The sequence below is a fragment of the Maylandia zebra genome, linkage group LG20 (assembly GCF_041146795.1).
Source record: "Maylandia zebra isolate NMK-2024a linkage group LG20, Mzebra_GT3a, whole genome shotgun sequence".
Taxonomy (NCBI): domain Eukaryota; kingdom Metazoa; phylum Chordata; class Actinopteri; order Cichliformes; family Cichlidae; genus Maylandia; species Maylandia zebra.
The window spans coordinates 20,446,702-20,464,077 of record NC_135186.1 but is presented as its reverse complement, the minus strand read 5'-3'; the positions used below and the strand labels follow the sequence as shown (position 1 = coordinate 20,464,077).

Sequence of the window (17,376 nt, the reverse complement as noted above, 5' to 3'; positions counted from 1 at the left end):
ACCCAACCCTGTGGCTTGTCACGTCTTCCATAATGTTGTGCTGTGGACATTCATGTGCTTCTTTTTGTGCAGAGGAGTTTTTTTGTTTCCTGTTCTCATGCTGTCCTCCCAGGAGCCCAGCACAAGTAGAGGTCTCTTTTTTTCCTCTTGTACTTTCCCATTGTAGTGTATATTTCAGTGTTTTTTTCTGTAACGCTACCGATCTCCGACCTGTAACCCCATGTGATATGTGTTGTGTGTGTGTGTGTGTGTGTGTGGGGGGGGGGGGGGGGGGGGGGGGGGGGTCCCATTTCACTGCAGGGCAACCTGCATGTGGCGAATAAAGTCTTGATTGATCAGAGGTTGGGACTTTTTAAACAGAGCCGTCCTGTGTTGGGGGAACACTACAGGCGTAATTTATTATCAGCTCTGATGTTCTGTAGCACTCAAGCTCGCAACCTTTATTACAGTGTTTATATTACAAAGCCTCAGAATATCAGGCTGTTAGAAAGCTAATGAATAGTTAATTTAAACTTACCTATGGATTATCTGCTCATCACTGTAAAACCTCATTAGTTCAGAGAACTTCAAAAAGTATGTAAACTTGTCGCCTTAGAAAAACGGTGAGTTATTTATTCATGTTAAAAAAAGTGGCCCAGGCAATGAACTATTCTTTACTATTCTATTATTCTATATCTACTATTCTATATCTAGTAACCCTCAATATGTTCTTATTTACTGCTTAAGATTGGATCTTAAAGCATCAGTATACAACTTATATAATATTTCACATTTTGAATATGAAGTGAACACTGTTGTGGCAAAGATTTTATTTTTTATCAATAAAAACAGGCAGGTGGGGTTGTTACTAGAGTCACACACATAAAGCAGAATTCATTTATCAGTCACATGTATCAGCGAACATGGACGCTTTCAGAACTAACAGACTGTTAACAGGTTTTTAAACCACTCGATTGGCAGGTTTAAAGGTTTAAAGGCTGACTGATAAAAAAGCAAACATTGTACAAACTTCAAAATCATATTTCTCCGTTTTATTAGACTCTGGCATATATAATATCTTGAGCTTCTTGACTTTCATACATTTCTCCAACCTCTTTTAAAGAAAATATTTTTTACTTAAAAAAATAGCATTACCTCTTTACTCAGTTTGCAAGAGCAACATCAAGAAAAAGACAGAGGTTTTTAATTGCAAAGAAACTGAAAACAGATCATCTGTTCAGCTGCAACACTGGAGTGGATTAATAACATCTAAAATCAAGCAAAATGACAAGTTTTAAAACAACCAGAGATGTTTAAAGTGCTGCAGACTATAGCAGAGGTACCAACAAACATATTGGTGCAATTTGGAAGTACTGTTCTCACTGCAAGTCAGTCAAATAAATCATTTCATGTGAGAATCATTTCTAAAATGTCTTTGTGAGTCTCAGCAACAAAACGGTGCCCATAGTTGGTGCATTGTTTGGAAGCAGGGAGGAAAGGAGTAGAAGCTGGTATAATCATAACAATGAATGTGCTTCTCATACTTCAAAAAAGGTTCTGCTGCTCCAGCTGTCTGGATGGATACAGCAGGCTGATGACAAAGGAAGGGATCGATATCTTTGGAAAATGTTTCTGAGCAAAAGGTGAAGAACATCCCAGCAGGTGGTGGCGATGACCATGTTAGTCCTCGATGGAGGTCAAGGGCACTCGGCGGAAAAAGAAACTGGATCCTCTAAAGAGGTGACCCTGGCGTGAGGGAGACAAAGAGAAGGAATATAGGAAAATATATAGTGCACTGGGGAACTCCAGCTCTGGTCTTCTGACTGGCTTTTGCAGTATGCTTTGCCTGAGCAGAGAGCATAGGCCTGTACACGTCGCAGTTCACCCTGCTACTTCTATCAGCAAGTGACCTGTTCCCTTGGCATCCATACATGCACATGCTGCATCACTACCTCCACCCTATTTGACAGGCAGTGTCCTGCTTACTCTCCACTATCCTACTGTAGTGTACAAGTGGTTTCCACTTTTTTGTGAACCCTCTGCATTTATCTTCACAAAGGTGTTTCTTGATTATAGATTTTGACAGTGATAGACCGACTACCTCCTTTCTTGACATGGCTACATACTGTGAATGTTTTTTCTGATCTAAGGAAAAATTCTACCTCTTCAGGCCTTTTGGTGTTGCTGAACCAGCCAGTGCATTCCTTCTTTTACAGATTGTTAATTTGAACATTCCTAAAGCTTCTGCATCCATCAGCATCTCTATTACCTCTATTTTGAGTTCCAGTGAATTGGTCATGGAATAATAAAATGGCATTAAGGAATCAAATGCCATGTGACATAGTGAGTGTACCTTGTTGCTCAGGTGATTCCAGCAGTGCAGCCAGGAGCTAAAGACGGGCGACAGAGGAGGAAGTCCTGCAGCCAGTCTGACAAGACAAAGCTCAGCAGTCAGACTGAAGCATCAGCGATTATTTTGCAAAAAAATATTAAAAGCATATTTACTGTAAACATAATAAAGACTTTAATGTAGCACAAAAAGCCCCTGTTCTGGAGACAAACTTCAAGTGTAAAAATGATGAACCATTTATTGTATGAGCCTCACATTAGTCAGATTTCGAGATCTTTAGTGATTTGGAAATGCTGTCAGACTCCAATCAATGCCTACATGGTAACACAAGAGCAGTTCATGGAGGAATCTGTAAACATATTTAAAACTTTAACTTTTGTTATGAGCACTGGTGCTTGTCCTTTGTCTACCAGTGGTCCTTGAAATATTTCTACAACTTCAGTTCTGCTGAAATTATTGGACATAACCTGGAAAGCACATACAAAAGCCCTTCCTTCGTAGTATATATATATATAAATCTAAGCTGCTAGAAAACATGTATGTGGCAGTCATATGAAAAACAGGAAGTTCCTCATTTAGAATTTCACCACTTTGTTCTTAATCATTGTATGAAAAAAATCTATGAGATCAGGAATCCAACTGCCATCTGATTGAAATTACCCTTAAAAAGTTATAAATGATATGAGCTCCAGTTTCTCTAATCTTTGTTGACTAAATTTAACCTTTTCCAGAAGGTTTGTGCAACTTTTGTCTTTTTATTCTTTTGTATTCCACAGACCTGCAATCACAGCATCATGTTTCAAGTTGGTGAGAGAAAAAAAAAAAACAATCGCTGAAACCATTTAATATGAGTGCGATAAAAAGCTAATTATAAACCTTGAAAGAGTCTACGGCATCAGGTTTAAATCAATATTACATTTTAAGTTCATAACTGTGTTTAGCTTAATGACTCACCCACAATTGTTTACCACCATAAGATCAGCAACCAGCATGAATGGATATGTAAGGACACTTACTGCAATCTAATGAGGCACAAAACGCACACTGCATTATTACTGAATTATGACATACAGGAGAAACCTTTCATGGTCTGAAGAGAGAACTTACGCCCATCACAAATTTAGTGTAGCTTCTCACTGCAGAGGCCTGACTGAACTGCAAAGAAATGTAAAGAGAGGGGGAAATGTTATTGAAGGAATTTACATGTTTCCAGAAACTAAAACTAATGCACTTAAAGTTCAATAGTTACAATCGTTTGTATAATAAACAACAAATTACCATGTAAGCATATACAAGTGTCTCTGAAACACCGGTATTACACGTTTTCTTTCATTCATCATTTTCGTTTTTGGTGTGTGAGGGTGATGGGTTTGTGTGCTCCAGTAATCCCAGAAGCTTTGTTGTCAAGTGCAATTTGCTACTGGTAGGGTCTTCGAAATCAAACTGGTCCTGGGTGAGGAGCCAGACATCCTACGCAGTATAATAAATCTAATAAAGGTTCAATGTAGCCTGCTCGGGACAGGGTCAGCGGGGATCCTACCCTGTCACCAGGAACAGGATAGAGGCTTATGGGTGAACGTCTGCTGGCCAAGCCTGAGCTCACAGCCTGGCAAGGATCAGCATGAAAAAGCTAAGTGGGTTTACTGTGGGACCACCACTCTCACAGGATGGGCTGCAGAGGAATGAAATATTGATAAGACATATGAACATGTGCATGGTACCCGGACACTATAGATCACTGGATGATTTTGTAATCAATAAAGACCAAGGAATTGACCTCAGGGGCAGGATTGTATCATGGCACAGATCTGAGGGTGGCTACAGAAAGATTTCTGCAGCACTGAAGGTTCTAATGAGCACAGTGGCCTCCATTGTCCGTAAATGGAAGACATTTGGAACCACCAGAACTGTCTGACCATGTCAATCTACATGATCTGGGTAAAAGGGCCTTATTCGGGAGATGCCCAAGTACCCGATGGGCACTCTAGTAAAGAGCTCCCAGCATTGCTCTGTGGAGAGAGGAGAAGCTTTCAGAAACAACCATTCCTGTACTCCAAGTAGCCAGGGTGAAGCCTACTTCTCAGTAAAAGACACATGAGAACCTGCCTGACTACTGTGTGAATGTCTGGCCCTGCCAGAGCCCAGACTGAAATCTGCCTGAAACCCTCTGGAGAGAAATGGCTGTGCACTGCTGCTCCCCAGCTGAGGTTCCACAAAGGAGAATGGGAAATAAGCTGCCCAAAAATAGGTATGCAAAGCTTGTAGCATCACTCTCAAAGAGGCATGAGGCTGTAATTGCTGCCAAAGGTGTTTCAAGTATTAAGCAAAGGCTGTGAATATTTAAGTACTTGTTATATTTTTCTCTTTATGAATATAAATTTGCAAGAATTTCAAGCAATTGCTTTTATAGGTTATTGTATTTAACATTTTGCAGTGAACAATGAATAGGGCTGTAACATGACAAAATGTGGAACAAATGAAGCTCTGTGAATACTTTCCAGATGTACTGTATGTATTATAGGAGACATATATAAAAATGTCTGAGTAATGGGTAATTAAAAAAATGAAAAAATAAACCTATCTGGTAAAATGCAAAAGACAACTAGTATATGAAGCTAAAATTTCACAGCAATCCTCATAAACTACCAGTAACAAGTTTTAGAACACCACATTTTCAAGTTCTTTATTGAAAATTACGCAGTTTATTGTCTGATTGCACTCTGAAATGAAAGCATAGCACAAATAAGTAATTGGAGTTAAAAAAGAAATCATGGAATCAGTTTATAGACCAAAGTGTATTCTAACCTTTAACCCATCAGAGTAGCCTTCTTTGGCAGATATAACAGCTGAAGACAGTCGTGGCTTCTTTCTACAATAGAAATCGAATATTCTCCCATATCTGTAGGGTTAGTTCCCATAAACGTGGACCTTGTAGGTTGCTTTGCTTTCACTCTTCTGTCCAGTTCAAACCAGCTCGATGGGGTTTAAGTCTGGAGACTGTGCTGGACTCCATGTTTTCAAGCTCACCACCTTGTTCTTTGTTCCTGAGGTAGTTCTGGCACAGCTTGGATCTATGTTTTGGGTCTTTATGTTGCTGTAGGATGAAGCCTTGACCAACTAGGCTCATACCAGAGGGTCCTGCATGGTGCTGCACAATGCTGTGGTACGTGTTTTGGTTCAGGGAGCCTCTCACTCTGTACAAGTCACCGACCCTGGATCCAGCAAACAGCCCTAGACCATCACACTTCCTCCTCCATGTTTGACGGTTGACACCACACACTGTGGAACCATCCTTTACCTACTCGACCACAAAGATCCTCTGTGATGAACACAAGGTTTCAAATGTTGATCCATCAGTCCATAATACCTTCTTCCAGTCTTCAGTAGTCCAATGGTGGTGTTTCACGGCCCAGCCAAGCCTCTTTGTCTTATTCTGACGTCTGGCTTTCTTGCTGCAACTCGTCCTGTCAAACCTGAAGCTCAAAGTCTTCTCTTCACAGCTGAAACTGAGACTTTCTTACTACGACCACTATTAAGCTGCTTGAAGCTGTTGTCCTGTGAGCTGCCCATCACACAGCTGTTAACTCTCAGAAACTTGTCCTCTGATTGAGTCGTGTCTTTGGGTCTGCAGACCTCTTCCTGTCAGTTTGTTTCTGAGCCTTTGGATGCTGAAGGAAACTAAACTCACTGACACCTTGACTTTCTTTGCAGTTTCTCTGTAGGACAGACCGACATTTATATGAAGGTCTGTCTCTCTTCCATTGTTAATCACCTTTTTCTCACCATTCTTGTACCATCACACTACTTTCTGTTCAACTGATGCTTTCGAGCGTATGGTACCACAGTGTGTTCCAACACTGCTTAATGGTCTGCATGTATCAAGTGTGCCTCTTCTGTATGTTGTTTATTTGCAATAAGGCAACTTTGTCATTAGCCTAGCCCAGGCTTTTGTCTAGCTGGTGATGATGATAATAATACCTCTGCCATAAACACTAGCTTAGCTTTTTGTCTATGAGACTATCCACTTGTTAAGTGATGATGTAACAACCCTGCCTCTGGGTCCAAACTCCTCCTTTTTTAATGCTATTGTCTTTTTCATGTATTGTAATGCTTTGTATTTTGTTTTAATACAAACAATACTAAAAAACCCCTTAAAAATAATCTATGTTCACTGTAGGCCTCTCTGCTTTTTTATTAGCACTATTCATGTGCACTGCATTTTTAAGCTCAGTTTTTAAAACCTTACGATGTAATTAGAATCCATGGGCTCACAGTCCGCTAGACGCCAAATATTTGAATGTTGAAATTTTAAAAAAAGAAAAGAAAAGAAAAAAAAAGGACTCTCAGACTAATAATGGATTGCATTTATATAGCGCTTTTCGAGATCCTCAAAGCGCTTTACAATTCCACTATTCATTCACTCTCACATTCACACACTGGTGGAGGCAAGCTACAGTTTTAGCCACAGCTGCCTTGGGGCAGAAGCAAGGCAGCTATATCGCGCCATCGGCCATTCTGGCCAACACCAGTAGGTGGTAGGTGAAGTGTCTTGCCCAAGGACACAACGACCAATACGACCAAGACTTACAACCTTCCGATTACAAGATGAGCTTCCCAACCCCCTGAACCACTCGACTAACTAAGACTTCAACTGTTACATTAAGATGAGAATGTTTTGTTTCTTGTATTATATTCATAGTGATAGCAGAGCTACAACTTTTAGCTGTTTTTATAAATCCTTCAGTCAGAACATGGCATATCATTTTCAGTGAGATAACTTTCTTTGAACCTTGTGAATCCTCTTTTTCATGGATGCCTCAGTGTTAAATTTGATTGGAACATCTGGGAGAACAGCCAAACCTATCATTTTATAGAAGATAAAAGACCATTTTTAACTCTTTAAAGAAGAGTTTTGACCCTGAAATGGCTAATAACGTCAGATGTCAAAAATATATTTTTCTATAGAAAGCACTCAGACATAGAAAAATGTACTTGTAAGATTGTGTGTGTGGAAATGGGCCAAGTGGAGCAGAAAAGCACTATATAAGTGCAAGTCCATTATCACATCAGGATAGCCAGTGTCAACTTTAAGAAAATATTTTGTGTTTTGTATGATTAGCAGCATTGGCCAAATAGATTTCTAAGATTTGCAATCATTTATATAAAGTTTAGATTTCTTTCTAAATTAAGTGTTATAATATTCCGGTGTACTTCCGGGCCTTTGCTCTGTTGACAGGAATCTGGTCTTATTTTGTTGAAGGGATACAAATTGGATTATATTAACAGATTTTAAATTATGACAGGAATTTTAAAGTTGCATGAGAGCTCTTTTGTTTGTCACATTGTAGCTCTTACGGTATGTTTTTGAATGTACACAGGAAATCTTTGATACCACATGAACAGGATAATACGTATAATACAGAGATTCATCTGTTAATCTGTCAAGTGTGCAACCTCCCATTGTTTAATCCCCCTTACTGCACTGTACTGTCCATTACACTTGAGCCACTTAATGTTATCTAATTTTTGCATTTTGACTACATTTTAAATTCTGTTTTTTTGCTTTGTGGAAAATAAGGGCGCTCTACCTTCTGAGGCACAACCTCAAAGGTAGGTGTGGCTCAGGAGGTAGAGCGGGTGTTGAACATGCTCTTCAAGTGCCCACCTAGAACATACAATAGTTTTCCTAATAAAAATACAGTACTATTATAAAATTATATTTATTGTCAAAGCTTGTTGAAATAGGTAAAGGTGACAGACTTACACTTTCATCCACAGCATAGGTGTTAATAAAGTGAGCCAGGAGATTACAACACCACAGAAACAGAACCTCTCCCAGGACATGCGGTATGAAACCACTGCAAACACACAAACACTGCTATGATGGTTGGAGGTGAAAGATCACGATATCTGAGCAGGACAGACTGTACTAATAAAAGCATGACTCACACATAGAAGCCAGCAACTCCTTCCTCCTTGAAAATCTTGACCATACAGCTGAGCATCCCACTAAAAATCAGACAGACCTTTAATATCATCTTGCTTTTTTATGTAGATGTGAGTGTAGAATGTTTCTTTTAATCCACTTTCTTCATCTACAAAACACTTGTATGAAATTTATGTACAAACCAAAGTCTTACCCATACTTGACTTCTCTGCCAACAAACTGAGCCATGCAGCGTACCGACATAACTGCCAACGCAGAAAGGTTTATCAGATCATTTCATTCAGACAACATAACACTTTCATGAGGACTGGGAACATGCTACATACTGTAAACTGCAAACAAAGATTGATGCCTCAGAATAGTTCAATATGTAAACAAGTCTGTTAGTCCAACATGAGATTCCTGCTTCATGTGACGACTCAAATCACTACCTTCACATTTTAGGCCACTGTTCACAATCAGGCATTAAAAGGAGTTACAAATTTTCAAAGCACGCAGTAAAGACAGAATTCAATTAAAAATACTCAGTGTTGGGGAGTAACGGAATACATGTACCGCCGTTACGTATTTAAAATACAAAATATGAGTAACTGTATTCCGTTACAGTTACCGTTTAAAAAGGTGGTATTCAGAATACAGTTACTTTGTTGAAATAAATGGATTACACTGCGGTACTTTCCTGGTTCATATTGTCGCGGGTCAGGACTGTTTGGGTTTTGTTTGACAGCTACGTTCTGTTGTTCCAGGCAGCAGCGTTACGGTTGCCATGGTTACAGGGTTACGCTCTCTCTCTCTCTCTGCGACTGTGTGCTTCCTGGGTGAGAGAGCGCCTTTTCGTTGTTGTTGTTGTTGTTGTTGTGCTAAGCTAACAGGCAGAATGCTACAAGCATAGCTCTAAAGAATGTAGCATCATGTTCAGTGTAGTCCGTGTTGCAGAGAGAATGGACTGCCATACACGTTATGGGTCTGTGAGCGCAAGGAGGGAGAAAAAGGGGAGTGGAAAGGTACGAGTTGTCATCGAGGAAAAACGGGAGCTGGAAGCATGTAAATATAATAATAACCACTTCAGCCAAGAAGAGAGCCTGACGAGCCCAGTTGTAAGTAAGCTATTAAGACTCGACTGTACACCGTGTTCGTGTTTTCCTCCGAAAACAATAAGTTCCGTTGGAGCAGCCTTTCAACGCCTCTCTCTGTCTCTTGCAAGAAAAGTTGACCCACACAACAAAGTAAAGCTATTTTTCGGCTACGAGCTGACAGGGACCCCGCCGTATTAGTCAGAGGTCCCTTTACTACAGTTCGGAGTCGCGGACCTTCAGTAATAGTAATAAATCACAGCAATAGTACATTCACGTTGTTGTAAAAAGCATGATAATATATTAAGTAATCCAAAGTATTCAGAATACGTTACTGTCATTGAGTAACGTAACGGAATACGTTACAGAATACATTTTGGGGCATGTATTCTGTATTCTGTAATGGAATACATTTTAAAAGTAACCTTCCCAACACTGAAAATACTTAATCAGTAGTTAAAAACAACAGAAAAAGAACACAGTACTTTTTTTAGTTATACTGACGACACACATTTATTTAGAATACAGTCACATTTTAATCATATGTTGACAGAGTGCTTTGTTCTATAAACTTTGAGCACTTTATCTACCTCAGACCTACATTCACTTTAGACTCACAAACATGCGTCTCTTTAGATTGTGGGCGGAGCCACAGAACCCATTGGACGCTCAGGAGCTGGAGTTCAAACCAGGAAATCTCTTCCTGTAAGGTGACTGCAGCACTATTTTATTTTACTAATCTCTGCCTAGCTTTTTTTATTTACTCAAAAGAAATGTTTCATGGCAGAATAAACATTTCCGGTTGCTGACATACCATGAAAAGGATGGGTGGCTACTCTGGACAGGCACTGGATGATCATCTCATGTGAGGTCTGGGAGACAAAGCAATGTAAAGAGAACGTTTTTCAAAGCCAGAAATAGCAAGACAATGTCTACAAATATCCTCTGCTTTCCAGATTTTTCACTTGATCACCACTTGCCTGTCTCAAATTTGCCCAGAGAAATTCCAGGGAAAATATAAGAACTTCCTAACAGGAATTATGCACAATTTCTGGTCCCTACCAACATTTGGTTTCTCAAAAAAGTATTTTAGGGATGAAGGTTGTTTCTAGACACTTTTTGGCATTTTTTAAGGAACATAATCTCTGATGAATCCTTTCAGGACCTGGTTGAAAATCTGCCATGAAGAATTAAGACAATTCTGAAGGCAAAAGGAGGTCCAACTCGCTTTTGGTCCATTTACGGTCCTGCAAATGACGGCAGGTTTCCCCATATATAAACAGTATAAAGTTATAAATATTACATTTTTTTATAATGACTATAATTAGCACTACTGACGGACAGTGGGCGTTGAGGTCATTTTTCTTGATCATTAATTTGCAAATTAGGAAACCAATGGGAAACCTTAAAAACCAGGTCCAGTAGGAAGTAGTGGAAAACTTGTAGTAACTAGTTCTAAGATGTTTTGCAAGGTTTTTATTTTGTGGCATGATACCACATTTCAGGTTTTACGCTGTGCCCTCACAATTTTCTGGAAATGCATTGATTAATCAAAAAGGATCCAATATTGTTTTCAAATAAAACCAAATCTATCAGTTACAGCATTTGATACTGATCATCATTGAACCATTTACCCTTTAAATTTAGGGCTTAAATGATTTTCAAATCATCGTATTCTGTCTTTTTCACAACTTATGAATAAGGAAACATTTGTACATCAGTTCAGCTACACTCAAAATGAAAGAAGTGAAGAACAGCCCTCACAGAGTTGTCTCACCTCTTTGACCACTTTCCTGAGTGAATTCTGCTGGTCGCCGTTCTTAAACAGGACGTCTATCTGCTGAACAAAGAACTCCGATTACCCTTCAAAACACACTATTGTGTAATCAGATATTTAAAGAACATAACATTCATCGACAACATCAATCATCTACAGCTCCACCTGCACAATCACTTAAAAACCCAAGTTTATTTTTGCAGAACCAAATTCTTATGCATGTTTTAAATAAAATCATATGCGTGAGCACAGTGATTACACTTTACTGCCTGTCATCTCTCAAAGGCCTATTCAAGCACATCAGCTGTTCTTATTTGTAACTGGTAACAAATAAACAACATGTAAGTCCTTTGAACTTCACTAATATTTTGACTACAAACTGCAGCAAGATTACAGAAAATTACAGACCATGTTTACATGAAAGGCAAAAATGAATTAATTGATAATAAAAAGGAATTGAAATTGATTCCTATTGTAACACTTCTGCTATCAAACTGTGCCCTGGCTGAAAATCCATGTGTTACAGCAATGTGACAGCAGAGGATTATTATCATTATGAAAATTCACTGAATGGGAAAAAGCTTTGAATGTGCTTTTGTCAAAAACTGAACCAGTAATGACAACAACACTGAGCAGCAATAAAAACCTAATTAAAAATATTATTTAAAGAAAAAAAAAAACCAAAACATTAGCACAACATTGGCATGAAACCTGAAATAACTTGTCCTCTGTCAGGACATCACAACAAAAAGGGAACACAAACACTGGAAATGGCATCCCACTGATTCAGGAGACTTTCCTCCAGACAAAAGCAGCCTGCAAAGCTGGGAGAGCTTGCTGTTAGTGATTCATACAGGAGAACGATAAAAACCCAAGGTTTCTATTCAACACTGAATATTATTAATTTAGCTTTAATAATAAGGTGGCAGTAAATAAATCACTTCCTGTTCGAGCTGTTTCAGCCAATTACAGATCATTGAGACCACAGGCATGTCTCGAGTTTTAATCATCTTAAATTCCATCCACAGGTTTTTGGAAAACAATGACAATTTGATTTCATTTCATAAAACTGTACTTGTGTTAGTGCAGTATAGTGTCAGACGAGTGCCTGTAATCTTCACACACTTGGCAAATGCCTCTTGTTTTAGAGGCATTTAAATACACAGGGGAAAATCTTATTTGCAGCATGGCCCTGCTGGGGCCACATAAATATAAGCACAGTGACCCTGTGCTGTATCTGAAACACTGTGACGTGAAACATTCAGCAGCATGTTAAAGTAATAATTCAGTAACACTGCAGTATGGGAAAAGTCAGAGTGTAGTGTTTATACGTATTCGTTTTTAATACGAAGGCAGGTAAGGAAAGTCTAATATCAGCTGTTTAACAGTTTGGTTCCCACACTCTGTGTAAAGTACAGAGCGTGCCCTCATCATTGGCTATCATCATTGTGCTTCTGTATAAGCCTTTGCAATAGAACATATAGAACATATGCAGCTCCGTTTTTGTTCTTTATCTTTCAGATTTTAAAGAGTTACAATCAATACAATACTCCAGCTTGTCCAGGTTGAAATCTAAAGATAACAAAGGGAATTTTTAACAGTTTTAACAGTTTAATGTTAAGTTCAAGTTGAATCACAGAGATTCTTGATGGAGGTCACACTGTCAGAACTGCTAATTCAAATGACTTATACAGGCACCTCTGATGGATCCAGCTATAGAGAAACATCTGCTTATTCATCTTAGCAAGAAGGGTTGTACCCTTTGTACCATCTTAATCTCATTTCCTGCTTACCTGTTTAACTTTGCTCCTCACCACAGTAGAGATGGCACTGGATACAATACGTGGTGAGAGGCCACGAAGAAGTCCTCTCTTTCCATCCACCTTCACAATATGCTGCGCTGAAAACAAATTCATGTCCTGTAAAATGTTCATGCTTTGTCCAGTTAGACGATAAGTCATCCATTAATCCCACTTCACTCACCATAAGAGAGAAAGCCGGGCAGGTATAAAACTCTCCTTCCAAACATAGTTGTTCCCACAGTCGGGGGAAGAGGCTCATGTCCCACCTGGAGACAACAGCAGTTTCAATTAAACAGATTCTCTACATGACCATTTTCTTTTATTCAACTACAGCTTCGGGTGTTTGCTTTCCAAGAACAGACTGGACGACTTAAACAACTGACCAAAATACATTTAAATCATTATTTTAAATCAGTGACAGACAGAACAATTCAGGTTTTGAAAAACAGACATAATGAGCCAAAATGAAAGAGTAAAAAATGTAAACACTGAATGAGATGAAATTAAAGAAAGATGACCATCTCAGCAACGTGTCATCAATTTGCCTTTTGGAATAAAAACGCCGCCCTCAATAAAAACCAGTTTATCTGGATGTGCTTTTGCTAATAGTAAATCAGCTTTATTCTTAATCAAGACATAAAACAAAGTACACGTCTGACTAATATGTCAAATGAGAAATGGGTTGAGTATGAAAATTATTCTCATGGCTGGATTTTTGCAGACATGATCCAGATTTGGCCCGTGCAGATTAGCGTCTGCATACGACTGCAGCAGTGTGACTCTGAATCAGGTGTTGAACCATAACACATGTGTTTTTGCTGATAGTTAATTATAGCTTAAAGCTAATCAGAGTCTAATCAGGTGTAGCTTTGACCAATATCATGAATAAGAAAATATAATCTATAACAATGATTCCAATCACAGTCCTCTTACTGAGAAGCTGTGTAGAAACAACCTTGGAAAGTAAGTGTTCATGTGTGTGTGGAAAAGATGTGACGTGTGTGGGAGTGAGTGACACCAACGAGGCACTAATCTAAAAGGACGTCTGACTTCTTAAATACAGTGTGTAAGTGTGCTGTGTATTCTGTACAAATGTTTGTGTGCGATCTTCTCTGCTTAGGCTGCTGCCTCGATCAGCAGAAGGAAATGGGTGGATGGAGGTTTAAACTTTGGTTTATATCAGCTATGTGGAAAAGTCAAACAGATAGAGAGAGAATGATAAGGGTGGCTGATCAGTTGTCAACCACATGACTGGATGTCACAATGGGTGAGGCCAGATGTCACCTGAGAAGCTGTGCCATTCTGTAACAGAGGTATAAAAATTAGGTGAAGAAGAGATTCAGGGTTTATCCCTTTGTCTTCTGCAAGATAAGCAGTTAAGCTGACTGGAACAGTTCACAGTTGAAAATTCCAGCAAAGACACTAAAGGGATGTTGGGATGCTGTCCACACTGTGAACCTGCACACTGGCTTGTTTTTGTTTTTTACCCTTTTGCTTATTTTTCCGGTGTTAGATGAAAGAATCCGGGTTTGGGTTAGGATCTGGATTTCCAATCAACACGGAACAAAAGGATGAGTACATCTTCAGATCCAGTTGTGCTCACTGTCTCTCCAACCTTCTTCCTCACAAGATCTGAAAACTCAGCATTAGCTCAGAGTGGGTTCATTAGATAATCTAATTCAAGGGATTTAATCAGAAAAAAAAACTGTTTGACACTGCTTTGCAAAGTTACACACCAATTCAATATTCATTGTAGTGACCTCCAATTGATGTGATCAGTGTCATTACTGCCAACATGAATTATGATTTTACTGAATCTATATTTATCCTGAACCAGCAGATTCATGTCTCCTTCAATGTCATCTGCTCTGACGCCTGAAAGACGATTAAAGCAGAATCACCAATAACTAGATAAAGTGTAGAACAACTAAATTTGTTTTGCTGTTATTTAGAGGCAAAAATCACAATAAAGGACCAATCATGTTAAGTGATGTGGTTTACAGATGACAAGCTAGAAGAAAAATCAGTGTAAAATTTCCACATTTTTGGACATCAGTGTGCCAGAACAGCATGTTCACATTAAAGTCTGCACTGAAAAAAACTTAAATAAATCTTAAATACAGATGGTGAAGAGAGCTGTTGGGCACATGAGTTCAAAAATATTTCACAGGCGATCGCTGAAATCTAATGACTGTGAGGTGTACAGTCTACAGTCCTATCAAAAGTTATGGAATCACCAACCTTGATTTGAATAAAGTAAAACACAGTAAAAACTCTGAAAGCACATCCTCAAACTACAGATGTGACACAAAACTATCAGTCCACGCAGTTCAACCCAGCTGTCACAGAGTGACACCCAAAGTGCACGTTGGACAGGTCGTCCATCACAAGCATCTGCAGTGGATCGAAGCTATTTTATGTTTAAGAACTGGCTTCATTAAAGAGGCCCCAAACAAATCACATTGCTTTAATTAAAGTGAACATGAAACACTACAAGAGTAAAGGTTCATTTAGGAGACCTGCTTTCAAAAGCAGAACACGTTTAGCGCCATCTTGTGCCACATGGCATCACCGACTTGGTTGGTTAGTTCTGGCTAATAGATTTAAGTATTATTCAGAGATTATCTCTCTCATAAAATCATGGAAGGACAGGCCCCAGCACGGTATGTACCACCAACAGATAAAGGAAGTGGCCTCTGGTAGAGGATCCGAGCTTGAAGGATAGACCACCCGCAGGGGGGAGCAGGGAGTTATACACATCTATCTATATACATATACACACACATACACACATGTGTATATATATATATATATATATATATATATATATATATATATGTACCTAATTATTCAAAATAGTGAAAAGAGGGTGCTTGCAGACCTTAACAAGTTGTAACATCTGGCTAAGTAAACAAAAGCATGGCCCCAAAATAAAGATGTAGCTTGTTCCAAGTCAAGTGTGTTTAAAATTTGGAGAAAATGGAAAACGGACCTCACAGTAGAGCCATCAGAGTCTTTGACTACAAGACTCGGGGCTTATAGTTTTTCCTGTCATCCAGCTTTTGCAATACATTTTCAGTGTTTAAAACAATGCTGGATGTTCATTCTAAGTTTGGAGGGTTTTACAGAATGAGCACAACAGAATGTCTTGATGCATCATCCAGGTAAGGAAATCCTAAAAAGTTTATTCTGTTCATCTGGACGTTTTAGTGGGAGAAACATTAGTGGCATCTTCAGTCTCAGCTGACTGCAGCTTTCCACCTGTATAAACAGTACATTTGTAAATGGTTCGACGGAGCAGAAATAACTGCTTAGATTTACAGTATTTTTGAGGTGAGGCTCGGATTTAAAAGTCAAACGCAATTTCGTATCGATGAGGAAAACAAGACAACACTATAGACTCTTCTGCCCATAGCGGTTATAAATGTAACCCACAGCAAGCGATTACATTTCACTGCTAAGCTAAATGAGTAAATAGAAGCATGAGTTGACATATTTCCAAAAACAGCACGGAAGCTGTATATTCATATTCAGCCTCTATGATGACTGTTAGCTAGCTACATCGGCTACCTGTATTAGCAGCTTGACGTACAGCAGCGGGTGTGTGAGGGTTGTTACACCCGCTCCCAGCAGAAACACTGCGGTGTCCACGTCCACGGTGGTTGGTGTAGCATCCTGCGCGACACCGACTGCTGGACCATGCAGGTTTTCTGGCGACTCCATCTTTAGTTACCGTGAACGAGGGAGACGAATCATTAGCGTTGTGTATCAAACAACAAAAACAACTTCCGCTTTTCAGAATAATAGTTTAAGTGGAGACGTTTTCTAGTGAGTAAAATGCAGGCGTGAGTGAGAGCAGATTTCACAACGTATTCTGTCTAAAAATAGCTATCTCTTACCAAAACTCGTGAAGTCATAAAAACACGTGCGTGTACTTCTTATCTGCCACAGCCAGAGAGCTTCCTGTCAGCGTGGACAGAGATTAACAGCGCCTCTTGGGTAGTCTGCCTTAAATTCTAGAAATAAATAATAAATATTGAAAGGCTTGTGTAGCATGCTGGTTAAAAACGTATAAACTGGTATATTTTTTCTTATAGTGCTTAATTTAATTCTGGATCTAGAAGAAGCCGATTGGACGGACTTAATCTCGCTGTTTCTCACTATTTTATTTTAGTAGCAGTATTTTTCTTTTTTTTTCTTTTTTTTTTTATTTTAAAATGATGCATTATTTTTAAATATTCCTGACGAAATCAGGAACCACAAAAAACAAAAACAAAAAACAAAAAAAAACGTTGTATGCATATGGTCATTTCTAATTACATACATACATGACTATCAGCCTTCCATGCTTCAAAATAGCAGTGCTGTTCATGGCTCAGTCAGCTCATCCATCCATTCACTTACCTAACACATAACAAATGTTTTTATTTTTTTGTTTTTGGTTTATT

At 38.9% G+C, this 17,376-nt stretch overlaps 1 protein-coding gene across 5 annotated transcripts; it reads right to left on the bottom strand.

Moving 5' to 3' along the window:
• Positions 1-794: 794 nt before the first annotated feature.
• Positions 795-16,948, bottom strand: LOC101480751 (mitochondrial carrier homolog 1). Of its 5 annotated transcripts, none has more exons than XM_004545914.3 (13): positions 16,828-16,948; positions 16,499-16,651; positions 13,110-13,194; positions 12,920-13,026; positions 11,127-11,189; positions 10,164-10,221; positions 8,470-8,521; positions 8,279-8,338; positions 8,094-8,187; positions 3,437-3,484; positions 3,284-3,351; positions 2,333-2,408; positions 795-1,725 (listed from the first exon to the last, which is right to left on the bottom strand). In XM_004545914.3, the coding sequence occupies exons 1-13, from the start codon at positions 16,843-16,845 to the stop codon at positions 1,660-1,662; spliced, it is 948 nt and encodes a 315-aa protein (XP_004545971.3). In that variant the 5' UTR covers positions 16,846-16,948; the 3' UTR covers positions 795-1,659. The 5 variants fall into 5 exon arrangements, with proteins under 5 accessions (XP_004545971.3, XP_004545972.3, XP_004545973.3 ...); XM_004545915.3 differs by having other exon boundaries at positions 11,127-11,186; XM_004545916.3 differs by lacking the exon at positions 16,828-16,948 and having other exon boundaries at positions 16,499-16,792.
• Between the last annotated feature and the right edge of the window lie 428 nt (positions 16,949-17,376).